Source organism: Schistocerca americana, chromosome 2 (genome assembly GCF_021461395.2).
Source record: "Schistocerca americana isolate TAMUIC-IGC-003095 chromosome 2, iqSchAmer2.1, whole genome shotgun sequence".
Taxonomy (NCBI): domain Eukaryota; kingdom Metazoa; phylum Arthropoda; class Insecta; order Orthoptera; family Acrididae; genus Schistocerca; species Schistocerca americana.
Genome location: NC_060120.1, coordinates 760,338,009 through 760,356,017, shown reverse-complemented (window position 1 = coordinate 760,356,017; position 18,009 = coordinate 760,338,009). Strand labels below are relative to the sequence as shown.

The 18,009-nt window shown below is 44.7% G+C and overlaps 1 protein-coding gene across 3 annotated transcripts in view; it reads right to left on the bottom strand.

The window, feature by feature from the left end:
- LOC124595045 (ATP-binding cassette sub-family A member 7-like) overlaps positions 1-18,009 on the bottom strand; it is a 610,990-nt gene that overhangs the window by 240,217 nt on the left and 352,764 nt on the right. For all 3 annotated transcript variants that reach the window (XR_006978174.1, XR_006978175.1, XM_047133608.1), the window contains exon 32: positions 6,079-6,167. Coding sequence is in view for 1 of the 3 variants with exons in the window: in XM_047133608.1 (XP_046989564.1) it covers positions 6,079-6,167 (89 nt within the window). In the remaining 2 variants the exon portion in view is untranslated. The remainder of the gene's footprint in view (positions 1-6,078; positions 6,168-18,009) is intronic.

Here is an 18,009-nt window from a genome sequence, read left to right as displayed (position 1 = left end):
AACTGTCAGGATGCTGTGAAAAGCAAAACCACCAGCTTCCAACCTGAGTAGAGGAGACTTATAAACTATCAAGAGTCTTAATGCTAACATAGATGTAATGATACTGCCTGCCGATAAGAGAAATGTGATCATCATAATGAAGAATGAAGATTATGACAAGAAGATCCAGGACCTATTAGACCTGACAATGTACTGAAAACTAAACACAGATTCGCATTCGGGAGGACGACGGTTCAATCCCGTCTCCAGCCATCCTGATTTAGGTTTTCCGTGATTTCCCTAAATCATTTCAGGCAAATGCCGGGATGGTTCCTTTGAAAGGGCACGGCCGATTTCCTTCCCAATCCTTCCGTAACCCGAGCTTGCGCTCCGTCTCCAATGACCTCGTTGTCGACGGGACGTTAAACACTAACCTAACCTAACCTAAACACAGATTCTATCCAGCAGATCACGTTGAATACAAATCAGTTAATCGAGGCGTCCTTTCTCTCGGCCGACATACAGAAGCCCTGCCACCTCGGCTGTATTAATTACCAAAGATCCATAAGAATAATGTTTCATTAAGACTAGCTGTTAGCACTCCTGGTTCTCTGATGCACGAACTGGTGAAACACTTAGCCTCTCTGCTCTAGTTGCACGTGGGAAGGGCTGACACATACATAAAGGACTCAGGATGTTTCACTGAGAAGCTGAAGAAACTAAAACTTTGATCAAACAACATCCTGGTCAGCTTTGATGTTTTTTCTTTGTTTACCAATGTGCCATTCAATGATTCTCTGGAGCACATCGGTTCCATTTCCCCATAAAACATCACCAAGTTCTTTCGTGCATGTCTCACCATGAGCTACTTCTTGTGGAAAGGCAATTTCTATTAAGAGCTGGAAGGCATCGCTCAGTACAGGCACTAGATTCGGCACCTTGCAAACCTGAGGTGAGGTATAGATATGTCGATGATGCCTTAATTGTGTGGAGGAACAGCTCAGTGACTTCCTAATACACCCAAATGGTCTCCATGACAACATAAAATTTACCATGCAGGTGGAAAAGTGCCAACAGCTACCCTTTCTTGAAGTGCTGGTCATGAGGGATGGTGAAAACCTGGGACACAGCTTGTATAAAAAACTGATACACATGAAATGATACATCGACAAACTGTCAAATCACCATCCAAGCCAAAAAAGAGGCATGATTAATATGCTCATAACATGAGCAATGCAAATATGTCAACTGCAGCACCTCAGCTGTGAGATGCAATGACTGGAAACCATTTTGAGGAATAAGAGGTACTCCACCAGTTACATAAGAAGTGTCACACAATCAAACACTTGCGACACATCAGAAAATGAAATGTCAGGTATGGCCTTTCTGCCATATGTTCCCAGTGTGACAAATAGCATCACCCATATATTGTGCAAACACAACGTAGACTATATACAAACCGACAAGGAAGATCAAAGAGGGTCTCACATAGGCATAGGAGAAAACGGACCCACTTTCAATGTCAATGTCAGCAATATATTGCATATCAGTGACATGTGAAAAAGTCTGTGTTGGAATGACTGGACAATCAGTCACCGCCAGGATCACTGATCGTAAGTGGCATTGCAGGTGGAGAAATCAGCCATGGCAAAGCAAGTGCTGTGTGAGATTGACCACATAGTAAAATTCACCAACGTGGAAAACAATTCACCAACATGGAAGTTATCGTTGTTGAGAAAAGATATCACATCCACTTGTACAGGAAAGCTATAGAAATGCACAAACATGACAATAGTTTCAACAAGAAAGAAGTCTGTGCTGCAGCAAATGACCACTGCAGGCAATAAGGGGACAAATGCAGTGGTAATGACCATGGAAAAGCTCTTGGAAATTGGCACACAGGACATATCCTCTGTGGCACCAACAATGAAGAGAAGATTTGACAATGCCAGCCACTCATACTGGCAAAACGCCAGAAAAATCATCAAACAAATGTCAGGTGAGACAGGTGACAACAGACAACTTGTCAACAAGTGGCCACGAAATCCTTAACAATTGTTTATTTTATTGTTGTTAGATACCATGAAAATACTCACAGAACTATAAAAATTTGTGAACATTGGCTTGATTAAGAAGTTAGTCATTTCACATATGAGGTGACAGGCTTTGGGGGGGGGGGGGGGGCGCAGATGTGAAGACCGCAGTTTCTGTAGTAAAAATCGCGGCAAAGTGGCAGTCGAGAATCGGGCGTGTTTACATCTAAGATGGGTGTGTGTCAGCCATCTTGACAGCAGCAGAATCATCCTAGTTTCAGCACTGACCGACAGATGGTGGTACTTTAAAATGAGTATGGTCAGTTTGACATCGTGACAGGGAAACTCAACAGCCGGCACGCTGGCTCATGGCGGGCTTTCTCCAGGCCGCTTTTAGGACAGAGCTAAAGTGAATGTCTGATGTAGAAATAAATAAAAACAGATCCCAATGTGGCACAAAGGAGCTTATAGGCTCATTTTAAAGCAGACAATTAGCCAGTTGTGCTCTTATAAACGCGCCTCCACTTGCCCTGGTAGTTTATGAATTACAATAAATTTAATCTATTAATAACTAAATAAGATTATAAATTGGACATATTGGAGACACTTTCACAAAATTTTACGAACAAGGTGTCAAATGAAAGATCTGAATGAGTAGTATTAAGATATTTATGTAGCTTGAATATAATAGAGGGAAACATTCCACGCGGGAAAAATATATCCAAAAACACAGATGATGTGACTTACCGAACGAAAGTGCTGGCAGGTCGATAGACACACAAACAAACACAAACATACACATGAAATTCAAGCTTTCGCAACAAACTGTTGCCTCATCAGGAAAGAGGGAAGGAGAGGGAAAGACGAAAGGATGTGGGTTTTAAGGGAGAGGGTAAGGAGTCATTCCAATCCCGGGAGCGGAAAGACTTACCTTATGGGGAAAGAAGGGGTATACACACACACACACACACACACACACACACACACACACACACACACACATCCGCACATACACAGACACAAGCAGACATGAAAATGTCTGCTTGTGTCTGTGTATGTGCGGATGGATATGTGTGTGTGTGTGTGTGTGTGTGTGTGTGTGTGTGTGTGTGTGTGTGCACGAGTGTATACCCCATCTTTCCCCCTAAGGTAAGTCTTTCCGCTCCCGGGATTGGAATGACTCCTTACCCTCTCCCTTAAAACCCACATCCTTTTGTCTTTCCCTCTCCTTCCCTCCTTCCTGATAAGGCAACAGTTTGTTGCGAAAGCTTGAATTTCATGTGTATGTTTGCATTTGTTTGTGTGTCTATCGACCTGCCAGCACTTTCGTTCGGTAAGTCACATCACCTGTGTTTTTGGATATATCTACGTAGCTTTTATTACACGTTTTAAAAATTCAAATGAGGAGCCGGAATGCTGTTTTCATGATTAAAAATGCAGAATTTTGATAAATAAAAAATAGGAACTATAAAGATAGTGGCATTACGGAAAAGTAGACATAAAAAATAGGTAATACAAAAATAATATCAGTTATTTATGCATTGAAAGTATTTTAAATAATGAAAGTTCTATATGAAGAACACACAAACTTTAATATTATGAGAATAAGATCCCGTACCGAAATTCTGATGATGAATCTGAATTCAGTGGAAAATTTCCGTCTGAATAGAAGTGTTACGTGCATTTTACTGTATCTGTATTAAGTGTAAAAGTAAATTTTATGTGCAAACAAACTTGATTTGATTTCAGTGTGTTCAAACCAAGGACTTTTAAGGGTGGCCATTTTCTGTGATAGGGACATTCATTCATTTGAGTTGAAAGGGATAGCATGTGTGACTAGCAAAAGTCCATACATGAATTGGACTTCGAATATTTTCGGATCGACTTCTAACTTTGTTCATCTTGGGGTTTCAGCTATTTTAAAAGAAACATCAAGTGAATAACTGCTGAATGATTGTGATTAATATTTGAGTGGCACTGTTGAACTAACTTGGTAAATATCTGAAGTCAAATCAAGAACTTTTAACAGTACTTCAGTCAAATCTGTCCTGAACAAGTTAAACTCCAGCTAGTTAAAACTGTGTTGTGTTCACTAAAAATTATTTCTGCCTGTTAACATTTGTTTTTTATAAACTTGACATTAATTTAAAATTACTGGGGATAGTCAAGTGGATGTGGTTGGCACCCCTCAGACCTAAAGTAATCAATTTACTTAATAAGTCCAACCACATTTTACGGAACCCCAAGGGGAGGCATGCTATGTAGGTGCTGGGGTGATAATATCCCCCCCCCCCCTCATGCGAAAGCAAGTGGGGGCTCGAGCCATCTAGTTTTACTAGATAACTGACTTTGAACTAAAATTTTTGTGATCAACCAGTGTGTTTCTCCCGATCCCGCACATAGAGAGAAACTGTAGCACATCACAAATGGTTTTCTCGACCCAGTGAAGCTCGCAAATGGGTATTTCTCATCCATAGTAGCTCGCACACACAACTATAGTGCATTTACACACAAAACAGAAAAAAAGAAAATTCTGTATTTAAGGAGTATAACTTTAGCAAGTGGAGTTATGCCCACCATGCTATGTCTCGAACTGTGATGCTCTAGTAAAGTAAAAAAAACAGTACTTGGCTTCACAAAAGAAATGTATTTGTCACTTAAGATCATAAGCATCAAAAATGGACAAGGAAAGTTCTGGGTCACAAATTGCCATGAATGGCCACTATTGCTATGTGCATATGGGCATAAGAATTGGTTTAGGAACATCATCTGAGATCTCTCAGTGGTATAAACATTTAACATAACCATTTTCAACTACACACCACATGACACTACTATTCTGCTGCAAATAGGTCCTGGCTTGATCTGGGTGCATTCACGTCGGAGTGGGCGCAAGGCAGACTGCACAGCTTAAAGTGATACAAAATATCAATGATAGGGAATACTGTCCCATCAGTCAGCAGTCAAATAGGCTGTCTCCAACTGAACAACTGATAATTCAGAAGGAATTAATGGAAACAGAGTCCACCCTGATCCAGAAAACAAATAAGACCCAGAAAAGATTTTCAAGCTGCTCAGCACACATGTGATGCAAAAGGTTTGCTTGGAATGAGCTCTTACTTACAGACACTTCGGAAGAGATTTCGGTTGCTAAACACATAAACTAAAAGAATTGCTGCAGAGAGACTCCAAATTTTCTTGGAATTATGATTGAGAAAAATCTTGCTGTATCCGTAAGGAGGTGATGATCACTCTACAAGTCCTTGAAATTTTTAACTAGAATGCCAGGCTGGCAAGACACACTGATTTTAGTGGTTATGGGATGTGTGCAGTTTCAGTGCAAATCTAGGAAGGTACTGAAATAGTGATCACTTATGCCTCCTGAGTTCTCTCCAAGTCCAACACTAATAAACTGAGAAAGAGGGCCTTGCATTTGTTTGGGCGATCAGTAAGTTCTGACCTCATTTATATGTTAGATCATTCATTGTTATGACTGACCATCTCTCTTTATACTGACAAGCCAGAAGATTAAATTAGGATGACTGGCAAGATGGGTACTGAAGCTTCAGAAAAGCGAAATCATAGCTACATTGTACACTGGGGCTTGAAATGCTGCACACACTGGTACAGTTGGACTGTTGTCTGTATAAAGTCTAATCGAACCACAAAATAGTGGTGCATAGGGGTTCATTTGCATCACGGCTTATACCTCTTATTTTAGTCTCAGAGAAACACGCCTTCTGGATTACGCTGTTCCAGCTTGTGTATCCACTGGTGTGCTGCCAGGTGGAATGGACACATATGGGCAGGGATTGGCAAATGGCTGACATCAGGCAGTCTTGCATTAAAGAAGAAAGGTTATCAGTTCAGGTCTGATTTTGAACAAACAGCAACAGCTTCCACATCACAGCAGTTATCATGAAATTGGTGCCTGATACACACAATGGAGATGCTAGTTATTGGAACAAATGTTAACTATGTTCCACACACTTTTTTCAATACTTTCTTATTTATATAAAAATTAATAAGGAACCTATAAAATTACAATTAAGTGTGTTCACTATACCTCTTGCGCCAGTACTCTCTATTGGTTTTCACAAGCCAATCCGACACATTATGACCTGTCATGTTGATCACTGTATCACCAGTTGAAACCTAAAGAGAAAAATTATGTTACTGTTGTCATTACAGTTATCACACATCATCTGGAATCAAATCACATACTTCATCTTATGATGAGGTAAATATAATGATCTTCTCAAATGAAGAAAGTTCCTTGAAGTAAAAAAACAGTTTTAGTATAAAAAATTAGCATAAAATACACTTTCAAAAATGTTCAGTAATGAGATAAAAAAAAGATGGTAGGCAGAAAAAACAAAAAGCATGAAATAAGGAAGGTTACTAGTTCAGGTCAATAAGACTGACATTGACTACATTATCAAATATATTTGATTTCTACTAAAAATCAGTTTTCATTTATAAGTGTTAACTCCATTGCCTTTGATTCCTATCAAATTACTGCTCATCACTTAAAAATGTTTTATCAGAAACATTACTTACTAATACAGGAGATAATCAGCAAACATCTTCCTTCTTTGATGGTACACTTCCTTGTACAGAAAGTCCATTAACTTCAAAATGCTGCCTTCTGACAATTGCTTGTAATTCATGTGCATTAATTCGTTCTTGTATATGTCATCAGGAAATGTGTGTAGTATGTATGGTATGAGCACATGCCCATATTCACTAACATTTCTTCTAGAGACTATAAAGGATTCAAATATTTTGGCTGGAATCTATCAAAATTACATTTACTGTTTTGGTGAGATGATCCAAATTTGTTTTATTTCACTTAGATACTCCAGCTCGGACCATCTGATGGCAAGCTGAGCTCCAAGCACCTGATAGGTTGCTGAACTCCAACCATGTGATGGCAAGCAGAGCTCGAATCATCTGATGGTATGCAGAGCTCAAATCATCAGATAGAAAGTTCAGTTTAAACCGCTGAATTACAATCACCAAGTCATACTCACTTTGTGTCTGCATAGGTTGATTTTGACTCTGGGTTACAATCAAATGAGCATTTAGTTCATCTGTGATGCTTTCTTTATCGCAGACAATGTGAGCCTTATGCACCAGACATACAGCACTATACGCCATTGCACTGGATGGTGGCAGCTTGTTGTAGGCAGGTACAGGTCCATGTGGGTCTTCTTCCTATATACTGAATGGCCTGGTGTACCATCTGCCTTGTATCTTATTAGTATGTAAAGGAAAGGGAGACAACCATTCTCCTCTATTACCAAGTGAAGGCAATGTTTTGATGGATGCTGTTAAGGTGATCCATGAACTCATCCAGTGCCTGTCTTTCATGCTCCCATACCACAAAAGCACTGTCAATATATCAGAAGAAGTAACTGGGCTCCTGGTGAGCACTTTGAAGGGCCATCTCTTCAAAGTATTCCATGTAGAGATTTGCAATCCTTGGTGCCAGGGATCCCATTGCTTCTCCACTCATCCGTTCATAGACTTCCCATTGCACTTGACATAGGTGGTTGTAAGCGCATGCTCAAAGAGTTTAACTATTTGGGCCTTAAAATTTTAAGACAGCAGCATATTAAGCAGACACAGTGCTGTATTTTGGAATGCTGCGAGGAGCACATCAGGCATGTTTTACTGGGACTAACAGAGGAATTTGTGACAGCAGAGCATAGCATCATACTTTCAGAATGTGAAAGTGCTTTTGGAGCAATGTGCTACAGGGACAGTATCATAAAAGAATCCATTGAAATACAGTTTCATGAAAATTCATTCCACACAGATAGAGGATACCAACTAAGTGCAGCATGGAATCTTGTGTTAGTGGCAATACAATGAGATTGCACTCAGCATCATCTAACTTGCACGAAGCAGCCAGAATGCCCACACAGAGGTGCAAATGACATACCTACTACAGACACCACTGCTGCCCCACCACCTCCCCATCCTCTAGTTGGGCAGTACCTGGCTGCCAACAGCCTGATGGGTAGGAGACACGACCAGTGTAAATATTGCAGTGGTCGCACATCTCAACACTTTCTCAGAAGATGATGACTATGACACTTCTCTAAATGTCACTGTATTTTAACACTGCTGCCCAGGTGGAACGCCGAGCTTGTTGGTTGTCATGCCCACACAGACAGTGGGGCACAGTAGTTGCAACTTAAGTTTGTGGGTCATATGACTGTTGTCATAGGTAGTCTTGCCTTTGATGGAGTAGAAGATGTCTTTGACAGGACTGCAGTAGATGGTAATGGAAAGATGTACAGAACAAGTTTTGCATCTAGGGCTATTGCAGGAATGTGAACCATGAGACAAGGGGTTGTGAGCAGGGATGGAGCAGGGACAGACAAGTATGTTGCATAGGTTCAGTGGGCATCGGAAAATTACTATGGGAGGGGTGGAGAGAATATTCCTCATTTCAGGGCATGATAATGAGTAGTCCTGACCCTGGCAGAGAATGTTTTCAGCTGTGAAATGCTGGGTGGTACTGAGTCACAGGAGGAATGCTCCTTTGTGACTGGACAGTGGGTATGTGGGCAGTGGTAGATGACTGGAGAGGCAAGGCATAAGAATCTGTTTCTGGACAATGTTAGGAGCGTTATTTCAGTCTATGATGGTGTCAGTGATACCACTGGCATATTTTGGGAGGGACTGCTTACCTCTAAAATGTGATGATCATGGGTGTCTAGGCTGTATGGAAGGGACTTCTTGGTATGGAATGACTGGCAGCTGTCGAAGTGGAGATACTGTTGGTGGTTGGTAGGTCTGATGCAGACAGAGGTACTGATGTAGCCATTCTCAAGATGGAGGTCAACATCAAGGAAAGTGGCTTGTTGGATTGAGGAGGACTAGGTGCAGCAAATGGGGGTAAAAGTGTTGAGATTCTGGAGGAATGTGAGTAGAGTGCCCCCACCCTGGGTCCAGAGCACAAAGATGTCATCAGTGAAACTGAACCAGGTGAGGGGATTGGGATTCCCTCAGCATCATACTGTGAATGAAATGTGTTGGGTTTGTCAAGAGTACATAACGTTATTTTCTTGAAAACTAACTACTGTTGGGCTTAGTAATTAATGCAAGGGATTCATTTATATGGGCCAGTGAAGTGTAATTATATTTCATGAGCAAAGTAACTAGCCTCAATGATACGTCCTGAGTGGTCGAGTTTACAGACTACAGAAAGCATGGGATGGACCTAAGGATTTGAAGACGGAATGGAGATCCTGCTGTATTTGTGGAATGGGTTCACTGTTGCAGGGTTCGTAGAGGGACGTATATGACACAGGCATAGTCCCTCCACCAGGGAGGGTGCTTCATAACCACCTTGATGGAGCCTTTATCAGTGGTTAGGACTATAAGTCAAGAACAGTTTTTATGTGGTGGATTGTGGTTCTTTCTGTGGATGTAAGGTTGGTTTCCATGATGAGGGATTTTGGGAATGACTATGAGGCATTATTTGAGATTGAGAAATTTTAGAAAGTTAAGAGTGGGTGATCTGAGGGCAGCTGGAGTGGATCACGGTTGGATGGAGGTGTGAACTGCTTCAGTCAGGGTTCAGTATTGGTTCTGGGTTGGCTCCAATTCATAGAGTTGGTGGCAAAAATGTGTTTCCACTGCAGAATGGGAGAAGGAGAGGACACCTTTAACAAGCCCAACTTGACTGAACAGTCAGTCTCACTATGGCTACAAGTGTGTGCATTTGGATGTCTGTGTACCTGTTCATGTGTGACTTGGGGGAAAGAGCAAGAGCTTGTAAGTTAGTGTAAATACTGTTTACTGTTGTGTGTTTCTATGTGCCATAGATCAGTCAGCTATAGGTGAATGGTTGCCTACCCTTTATTTTACATATTATTTCATAAAGGAGCTGCCAGAGTTGTTTTGAAAGATAGGCGAGTAATATGAGTACATACTGCATCAACTTCACACACATATACATTCAATATCATTTTAACAATATTCTCATATTGATATTCTGCTGCTATATATGTCTCAAAATCAAAATGAAGAAACCTAAGGAAATGCAGAATTGTGATGAAATGATGTTAATAATTTTAGATTTACAATTTAATCATGCCAGTTACACTGAAGAACAGTGTACCTTCTGCAAATGTACTTCACATGAACAGTGTCAGCTTTAAAACCCGACAAAAATATTGCGCAACAGTGAAATTTATAATCAAACAGCACTAAGTTACTTCTTTGATGACACTCTCATTTGTTTCATTCATTTACAATAGGCTTGTGAATCTGAACATAAAAGTGTTCAAAGCAAAGAGATCTCAGACACCAGCTACGGGTTAGAAACGACACACTTGAACATTGTGAACAAAGCACGTTACCAATAACAAATCAGTATTTCACAAATCTGTTACTCCACTGTACAGTACTTTGCACTTGGGCATTAAGTATCTGCAGTGGGGTGGAGCAAGTGTGGTGACAGAAAGAGCATCCAGCCACCCCTTCAAAGTTAACCATGCCAAATTAGTATTTACAAAGCAGACCCCGCAAGTTGGGATACATGCTTGTAAAGAGAGAGTGGTGTGGAGCAAGTGACAACCCAAGCTGTAGTTTCGGAAGACTGTAACTGTGTACTATCAGAACTATGGTCCAAATTGTCACATTGGGTTGATTGCTGAGACCAATATCATGCAAGTGCACTTTCTTTCCCCTATAAAATATAATGTTAAGTTGATGATGTTACCTTGTGAGGCCAATTAAAAATGCAACAAATTTCAGAACAACTGGAGTCTACAAAATACCTTGTGAGTATGGTTAGTCTTATACCAGACAAACAAAGCACATTGTAGAACAATGCAGGAAGGGTCAACATAGGTTTTATCGTCAATGCTGACTTGAAAAATTCACTTTAACGGAGAATGTTCACCAGATCAACTTTGAGGAAACCTCTGTCATTGCTCACACTAAATTCTTCTGGGAAAGCATAATTAAAGAAGCCATTGACATAAAAATCAGTGACAACAGGCTTAATAGAGATGGTGCCTACAACTTAGCAGAGCATGGGCTCCTGCAATCACAAGGCTGACACAGGTGCATTAAATGTGGAGTTACCGTAGTATATGCATGTAAATGTGGATACCATCTGTTATGTTTTTCTACTCCCAAAAATAACCAAATATTTTCGCTGATTTTTGTTTGATTTTCAATACATTTATTGAGTGACATGACACTTACTTGAAAATCTCCAAGTTCTTATTTAGACAAAATTGCACTGGAATTTATTATTCAGGTTCTATTTTAACTGTTCCGATCCCATCTGTGTGTTAATTTTCATCAGGGCACTGTTAATTAAAGTTAGCACAATAGTTCACTATATACAAAATCCATGAGGAAAGTTACCTACTCCATTTGAAAATTAAGCCTTTGCCCTTGCCAGTAAAATACTGTAAATTACCTAAAACTAATCATCTTCTGCAATAATTGAACTTGAAGTTCTGGAGCATTACCATTTTCCATTGCAGATTTTGTTAAAACCACCGTTACATTGCGTACTTTCTACTTTTGTTACCTTAATTACTAACTAAAGATTTATGTATTTAAATTTAAGTTGCAATTTAGTGCTCATTCATATAAATGAAGGGAGTCACAATGCAGAAGAAAAATAGTTTATATGTATTTTTTATAAATTTATAACAAGTAACAATTTCTGGAATCAAAAACAGTAAATTACAACCGAGCATTAGTTTTTAAAATAATAGTTTGCTCTTATGCACCTTTAAAAATAGTCAGATGTCACCCTGAATAGTCATTTCATGGTTTGAAAGTGAACAGTTAATAGCTAGGTTGTAAATGCTCTCACTGTTTGACTTGAACCACAATTATGTGTATTCAGTTCAAATGGTTCAAATGGCTCTGAGCACTATGCGACTTAACTTCTGAGGTCATCAGTCGCCTAGAACTTAGAACTAATTAAACCTAACTAACCTAAGGACATCACAAACATCCATGCCCGAGGCAAGATTCGAACCTGCGACCGTAGCGGTCGCTCGGCTCCAGACTGTAGCGCCCAGAACCGCACGGCCACTACGGCCGGCTGTGTATTCAGTGTGCAAGACTATGCATTTGATTCGCCACAAAACTCAATGACTTTAATGCAAAAAGCTTTTGGTTGATTACAGAACATCTAATTAACGAACACTGTGAATTAAATGTGTTGGGTTTGCCAAGAGTACATAATGTTGTTGTCATTGAAACTAACTATTGTTGAGCTCAGTAATCCATGTGATGGATTCATGTAAATTGGCCAGTGAAGTGTAATTATATTTCATGAGTCGGAAAGGGGCTGTGTCTAGTACCTTCTGCAGCGGAAGCCGAACACGCGCCAGAACAAATGGATGTGGTCAGCCCATAGAGGGCTACGCCTCTGCGGCGGCTATTCCGTGCAGCGGCTCTCACGCAGCGAGGGTGCCACCACTACGCCACGTGCAGACAGCGGCCATTAGCCACTCCCTCCTGTTTCGTATATAGGGACCCGCTCTGCCCTAGTCCAGTCAGTCTGGTACTCGCTCTGGATTTCGTTTCTATCTCGGCCGTACTGCGTTCTGGTCGTTTCTCGTTGTTGACATTTGCCTGGCTCTGGTTCTGAGTGGATTAACTTTTGGTGTTTGGTGTTGTGGTTTCCACAAGTGTCCGTTGTTTATCTTGTTGTGTCGGTCATAGTCGGTCGTGGTTGGTTGTTGTCAGTTGTCGTTGGTCTGTCGTCAGACTCGTCCTTGTGTTTACCCGGTGGTGCGTGCTCCTCCGCCGGCGGCTTCCCTGCTTGGCGGCTGCGATCCGCAGCCCAAGGCGTTCCCGCAGTTGGTTTTGGTTACAACATTGGCGACGAGGTAAACGGAACATAGGAGTATGGAAGAGAAATTAATCACTCTCTCAGAGCAACAGCAGCAGCTCATGCGACAGCAGCAGCAGCAGTTGGAGGTCTTACAGACGTCTGTGCAGTTGCTCTTGGACAGGGTCAATAAGCGGGATTCCCTCCCACCTCTTCTCCCAGGTGCCCCACTTTCAGACACGTTCCCACGTCAACCGTCGTTCCCACCATTCAACGACGCGAAAGAGGATTGGGACACGTACCTGCATCGTCTGAAGCAACATTTCACGGCCTTTCAGGTGTCGGATGACTCTCTGCAGAGGTCGTTATTCTTGTCTTGGGCCTCACCAGACATGGTTTTCTTGCTCCGCAAGTTGGCACCGTTGGCCGACCCCGTGGCTCTCTCCTTTCACGAGATCTGTGTGTTGCTAACTAACTATTACTCCCAGTGATACCACGTGGGTGCGTCTCGCTTGGAATTCCATCAATACCACAAGCAGCCGGGTCAGTCCCACCGTTCCTGGGTGACGGATTTGCAAGCCCTCAGCCGCAAATGCAACTTCAGGTGCACCAATCAGCAGCGCAAGGTGTCATATGCAGATTCGTTAATTCAGGATGTGTTCGTTCAACTGGCGCCTGATCCAGAGGTCCGCACTGCGGCGTTAAAGTTGGACGACCCCTCGTTGGAAGACATTCTGCGTATTGCCCATTCCTTCAAAATTGCTCAGGCGGCGAACGAACGTCTCATGGCGTGGCCCCAGGTGGCAGCGGTCGAGTCCACTTCCCGATCCACTCCTTCCCGCCGTCGACGGGGCGTAGCCTTCAGAGGGCACCACCGTCGAGATTCCTCGCTGTCTGACGTTTCTATGGCGTCCGAACCGCTGGTCGCCCATCGACGTCGGCCACGTGACCCCCTCCCATTGTGCTCCCCAGTGCTTCTCAGCCCACACTCGAGCTGACTGACCCCATCGCTGGAAGACCTGTTCGCTCTGTGAGAAAGAGGGCCACCTTCGATCTGTCTGCCGTAGCCGCTCGACCCGCCCCTGAAGGCCAACAGGACGCCATCCATGCTTTACACACAGTTTCCCCTCAGACCGACACATTGGCTCAAAAGTTATTCCTCACCCTACGCATCTTTAATGAGGACGTCCGTTTCCAGGTCGATACGGGGGCCACAGTTTCTTTGGTCAATCTGACGACGTATGCACGTCTCGGGTCCCATGAATTGTCCCCACCCTCTCGGAGGTTGGTCACCTATGGCGATAGTTCCATCCCTCTCTGTGGGCAGTTTTCTGTTATGGCCATCTACAAAAACGTTCCCTGGCCCCTTACCCTATTTGTGGTGGACCGCCCGTCAGCTTCGGACATTTTTGGACTCGATGCGTTTACACGGTTTGGCTTTTCCATTCAAGACGAAGTGCAGTTCGTTTCAACTACGGTTCCATTTCAGGACCTAGACAATCTGTGCGCGTCTTTTTCCTCCCTGTTTTCAGCAGACCTGGGCTGCGCTTCCGATTTCCAGGCACACATAACTTTACTGCTGAATGCACGGCCTCACTTTTGTCGGGCTCGGCCTATTCCAGTAGCTTTGCGTGCGACCGTCAAGCAGGAACTCGATCGGCTCCAGGCTGCGGGGGTTATCGAGCCAGTACAATCGAGTGCCTGGGCAACGCCCTAGGTGGTCATCAAGAAACCGAATGGATCACTTCGTCTTTGTGGGGATTTTGGGGCTACGGTCAACGCTCAGTCTTTGGTCGAAACTTATCCCATTCCTCGAATGGAAGACCTCCTCGCTAAACTGGCAGGTGGCGAGTACCTTTCTAAGATTGATCTAGCAGAAGCCTATCACCAACTGCCGTTGGATGAGGAATTGCAGGCCATTGTCGTCATCAACACACCTTTCAGTCTCTATACATACAAGCGTCTTTCGTTTGGCATTTCCTCTGCCCCTGTGATTTTCCAACGGTATCTTGAGCAACTTACGCAACCAATACCGGCTTGTGTCAATTATCTCAATGATATCTCAGTCATGGGGCGCACGCACCAGGAACATCTGGGCAACCTCAGTACCTTATTTCACGCCCTGCAGGCTGTGGGTTTACGTTGTCGGCTGGATAAGTGCAGTTTTTTTCAACCGGAAGTGGAGTACTTAGGACATTGGCTCAGCAAAGATAGCATTCGCCCTTCGGACCACAATGTCGCAGCCATCGATGCCCTTCCCCGGCCACAAAACTTATCCGAACTCCAGGTATTTTTGGGGAAAGTCAATTAATACTTAAAGTTCTTACCCCAAGCCGCCCACATCGCGCATCCCCCTAATCGCCTGCTTCGCAAAGGGGTACCTTACACGTGGACTTCTGCCTGCGATCAGGCTTTCACCTGCCTGAAGACGATGCTGATATCTGCCCCTTGCCTTACGCCTTTCTCTCTGGATCGTCCCTTGGTGGTGGCGGCCGATGCCTCAGCGTACGGGATTGGGGCAGTCCTGGCACACAGGAATGAGGACGGGTCGGAACAACCTGTGGCATATGCATCCACGACGTTAACCCCAGCGCAAAGGAATTACTCCCAGATCGAAAAGGAGGTTCTTGCCATTATTTTTGCAGCTCAGAAATTTCACATTTACCTGTTTTGGGCGCAGTTCACCCTCCTCACGGATCACAAGCCCTTAGTGTCGCTTTTTGGGCCCCTTTCGCACCTCCCAGAACGGACGGCTCAGCATCTTCAGCGCTGGGCGTTGTTCTTGCATAATTACACTTACACCATCCGCTGTAAGCCCACCAGTCAACACACTAATGCAGATGCCTTGTCACGTCTCCCAGCAGGACCCGATCCGGCGTTTGACCAGCAGGAAGTCCTGTGCTTCCACATCGACTCTGCCCACCGTAAGACCCTCAATGGATTTCCTCTGACGGCTACGCAAATCGCCGCTTCCACATGCAGGGACCCCATTCTGTGGCAAGTCCTCCGCTATGTGACCCATGGTTGGCCTCCCTACCTTACCCGACGTTTGAAAACTGACGTCAGCCCGTGGCATCACGTCTCACACAGACTTTCGGTGATGGAGGACGTCCCCCTGTTGTCCACGGACTCGGACGCCCATCAGGTGGTCATACCTCCAGACTTACGCCACCGCGTCCTGCACTTATTACACCGCGGGCACTTGCGGATGTCTCGCATGAAGGTGTTGGCTCAATGACATGTCTATTGGCCAGAGATCAATCGAGACATTGAGCACCTGGTCCGTGGGTGCACAGTGTGTGCGCGTGATCAGGCTAGTCCTCCACAATCTTTCGCTCCGCGGCCAACACCCAGCCAACCCTGGGACAGGATCCATCTAGATTTTGTGGGCCCCTCCTTAGTCTCCGTGTAGTTCCTCATCATTGATGCCTATTCCAAATACCCATATGTGGTCCGCATGGCGTCCATCACCACTGATGCAACCCTCACCACCTTGGCCCAGGTGTTGGCCATTGAAGGCCTTCCTCAGACGTTGGTCACAGAAAACGGGCCCCAATTCATGGCGTCCTCGATCCAGACCTTCCGGTCCGCTAACGGTATCAAACACATTCGCTCTCCCCCCTTCCATCCTTCATCCAATGGCACGGCGGAACGCCTGGCCCGCACTTTCAAACAGCAGCTGATGAAATCAGTGGAGCCGTTGGCCACCACCTCAGCCCTCACGTTGTTTCTCAGCACCTACCGACCTACGCCGGTGGCCGGTCATAGCCCTGCCGAACTCCTTCACGGGCGACAACCTCGGACCCTCCTCCACCTGCTGACACCATCCTCTTCTGGGGCCCCACTCTCGCCCCTCCCTGCACTACGACCCGGGCATGGCTGTGTGGGCCCGCTCCTATAGCAGCACACCTGCATGGACGCCTGCTACGGTGACGGCGACGAGTGACGACCATACAGACACACAGAGGGCTCGAGCGTCGCCACCATAGCCAACTCTGCCCTCGGGCCCCTGCCTTGATTCCTCCCCCACCGCCTTCCCTGCTTCCTGGTGCAGACACATCCCTTGAGGTGGAGCCCTTCCCTCCAACCTCCATCTCCTCGATGGCTCTGCAGACACCTCTTCCGCCTCGCCAGGGTATAGACACACCCTCTGACCCCCTGCCCTCTGGTGACACCTTAATGGACGCCGCAGACAGTCTGCCCTCCCCTCCCCCAGTGGTCCCTCCGGACGTCTCACAACCCGTGCCCTCATTCCACCCGCCTCGGCATCGTCCGGGGCATTTCCGCCCCTATGCACCAATTTCGGGGGGGTGGGGAATCTAGTACCTTCCGCCGCGGAAGTCGAACATGCGCCAGAACAAATGGACGTGCTCAGCCCATAGAGGGCTCCGCCTCTGCGGCGGCTATTCCGCGCAGCGGCTCTCGCGCAGCAAGGGCGCCACCACTACGCCACGTGCAGACAGCAGCCAATAGCTGCTCCCTCCAGTTTTGTATATAGGGACCCGTTCTGCCCTAGTCCAGTCAGTCTGGTACTCGCTCTGCATTTCGTTTCTATCTTGACAGTACTGCGTTCTGGTCGTTTCTTGTTGTTGACATTTGCCTGGCTCTGGTTCCAAGTGGATTTACTGTTGGTGTTTGGTGTTTGGTGTTGTGGTTTCCATAAGCCTCCGTTGTTTATCTTGTTGTGTCGGTCATAGTCGGTCGTGGTCGGTTGTTGTCAGTTGTCGTTGGTCTGTCGTCTAACTCGTCCTTGTGTTTACCCGGTGATGCGTGCTTCACCGCCGGCGGCTTCCCCGCCTTGCGGCTCCCCTGCCTGGTGGCTCCGATCCACAGCCCAAGGTGTTCTTGCAGTTGGTTTTGGTTACAACAATGTGCTAAATGTGAACTGTGTCATTTGTTAGATAAATGTCAACTATCTATTTGTTTATAGCATAAAAAGTCCACTACAGTTGCAGGAATTTTCTTAAACTTATTCCACAACTGGTTTTAATGCTTAAAGCTTCATCTTCTACATGATGACCGATCTCAGTGGTTGACATCTTTTTCTTGCCATCCTTCAGCTGCCGTCATCTTACTGCCCAATTTTTGAATACACCCTATGTATACCATCAGTACCCCCTTGTTTTTGCCCCATTTTTATCTTTTTATTGTTGTGCAATGTGTCATATTGAC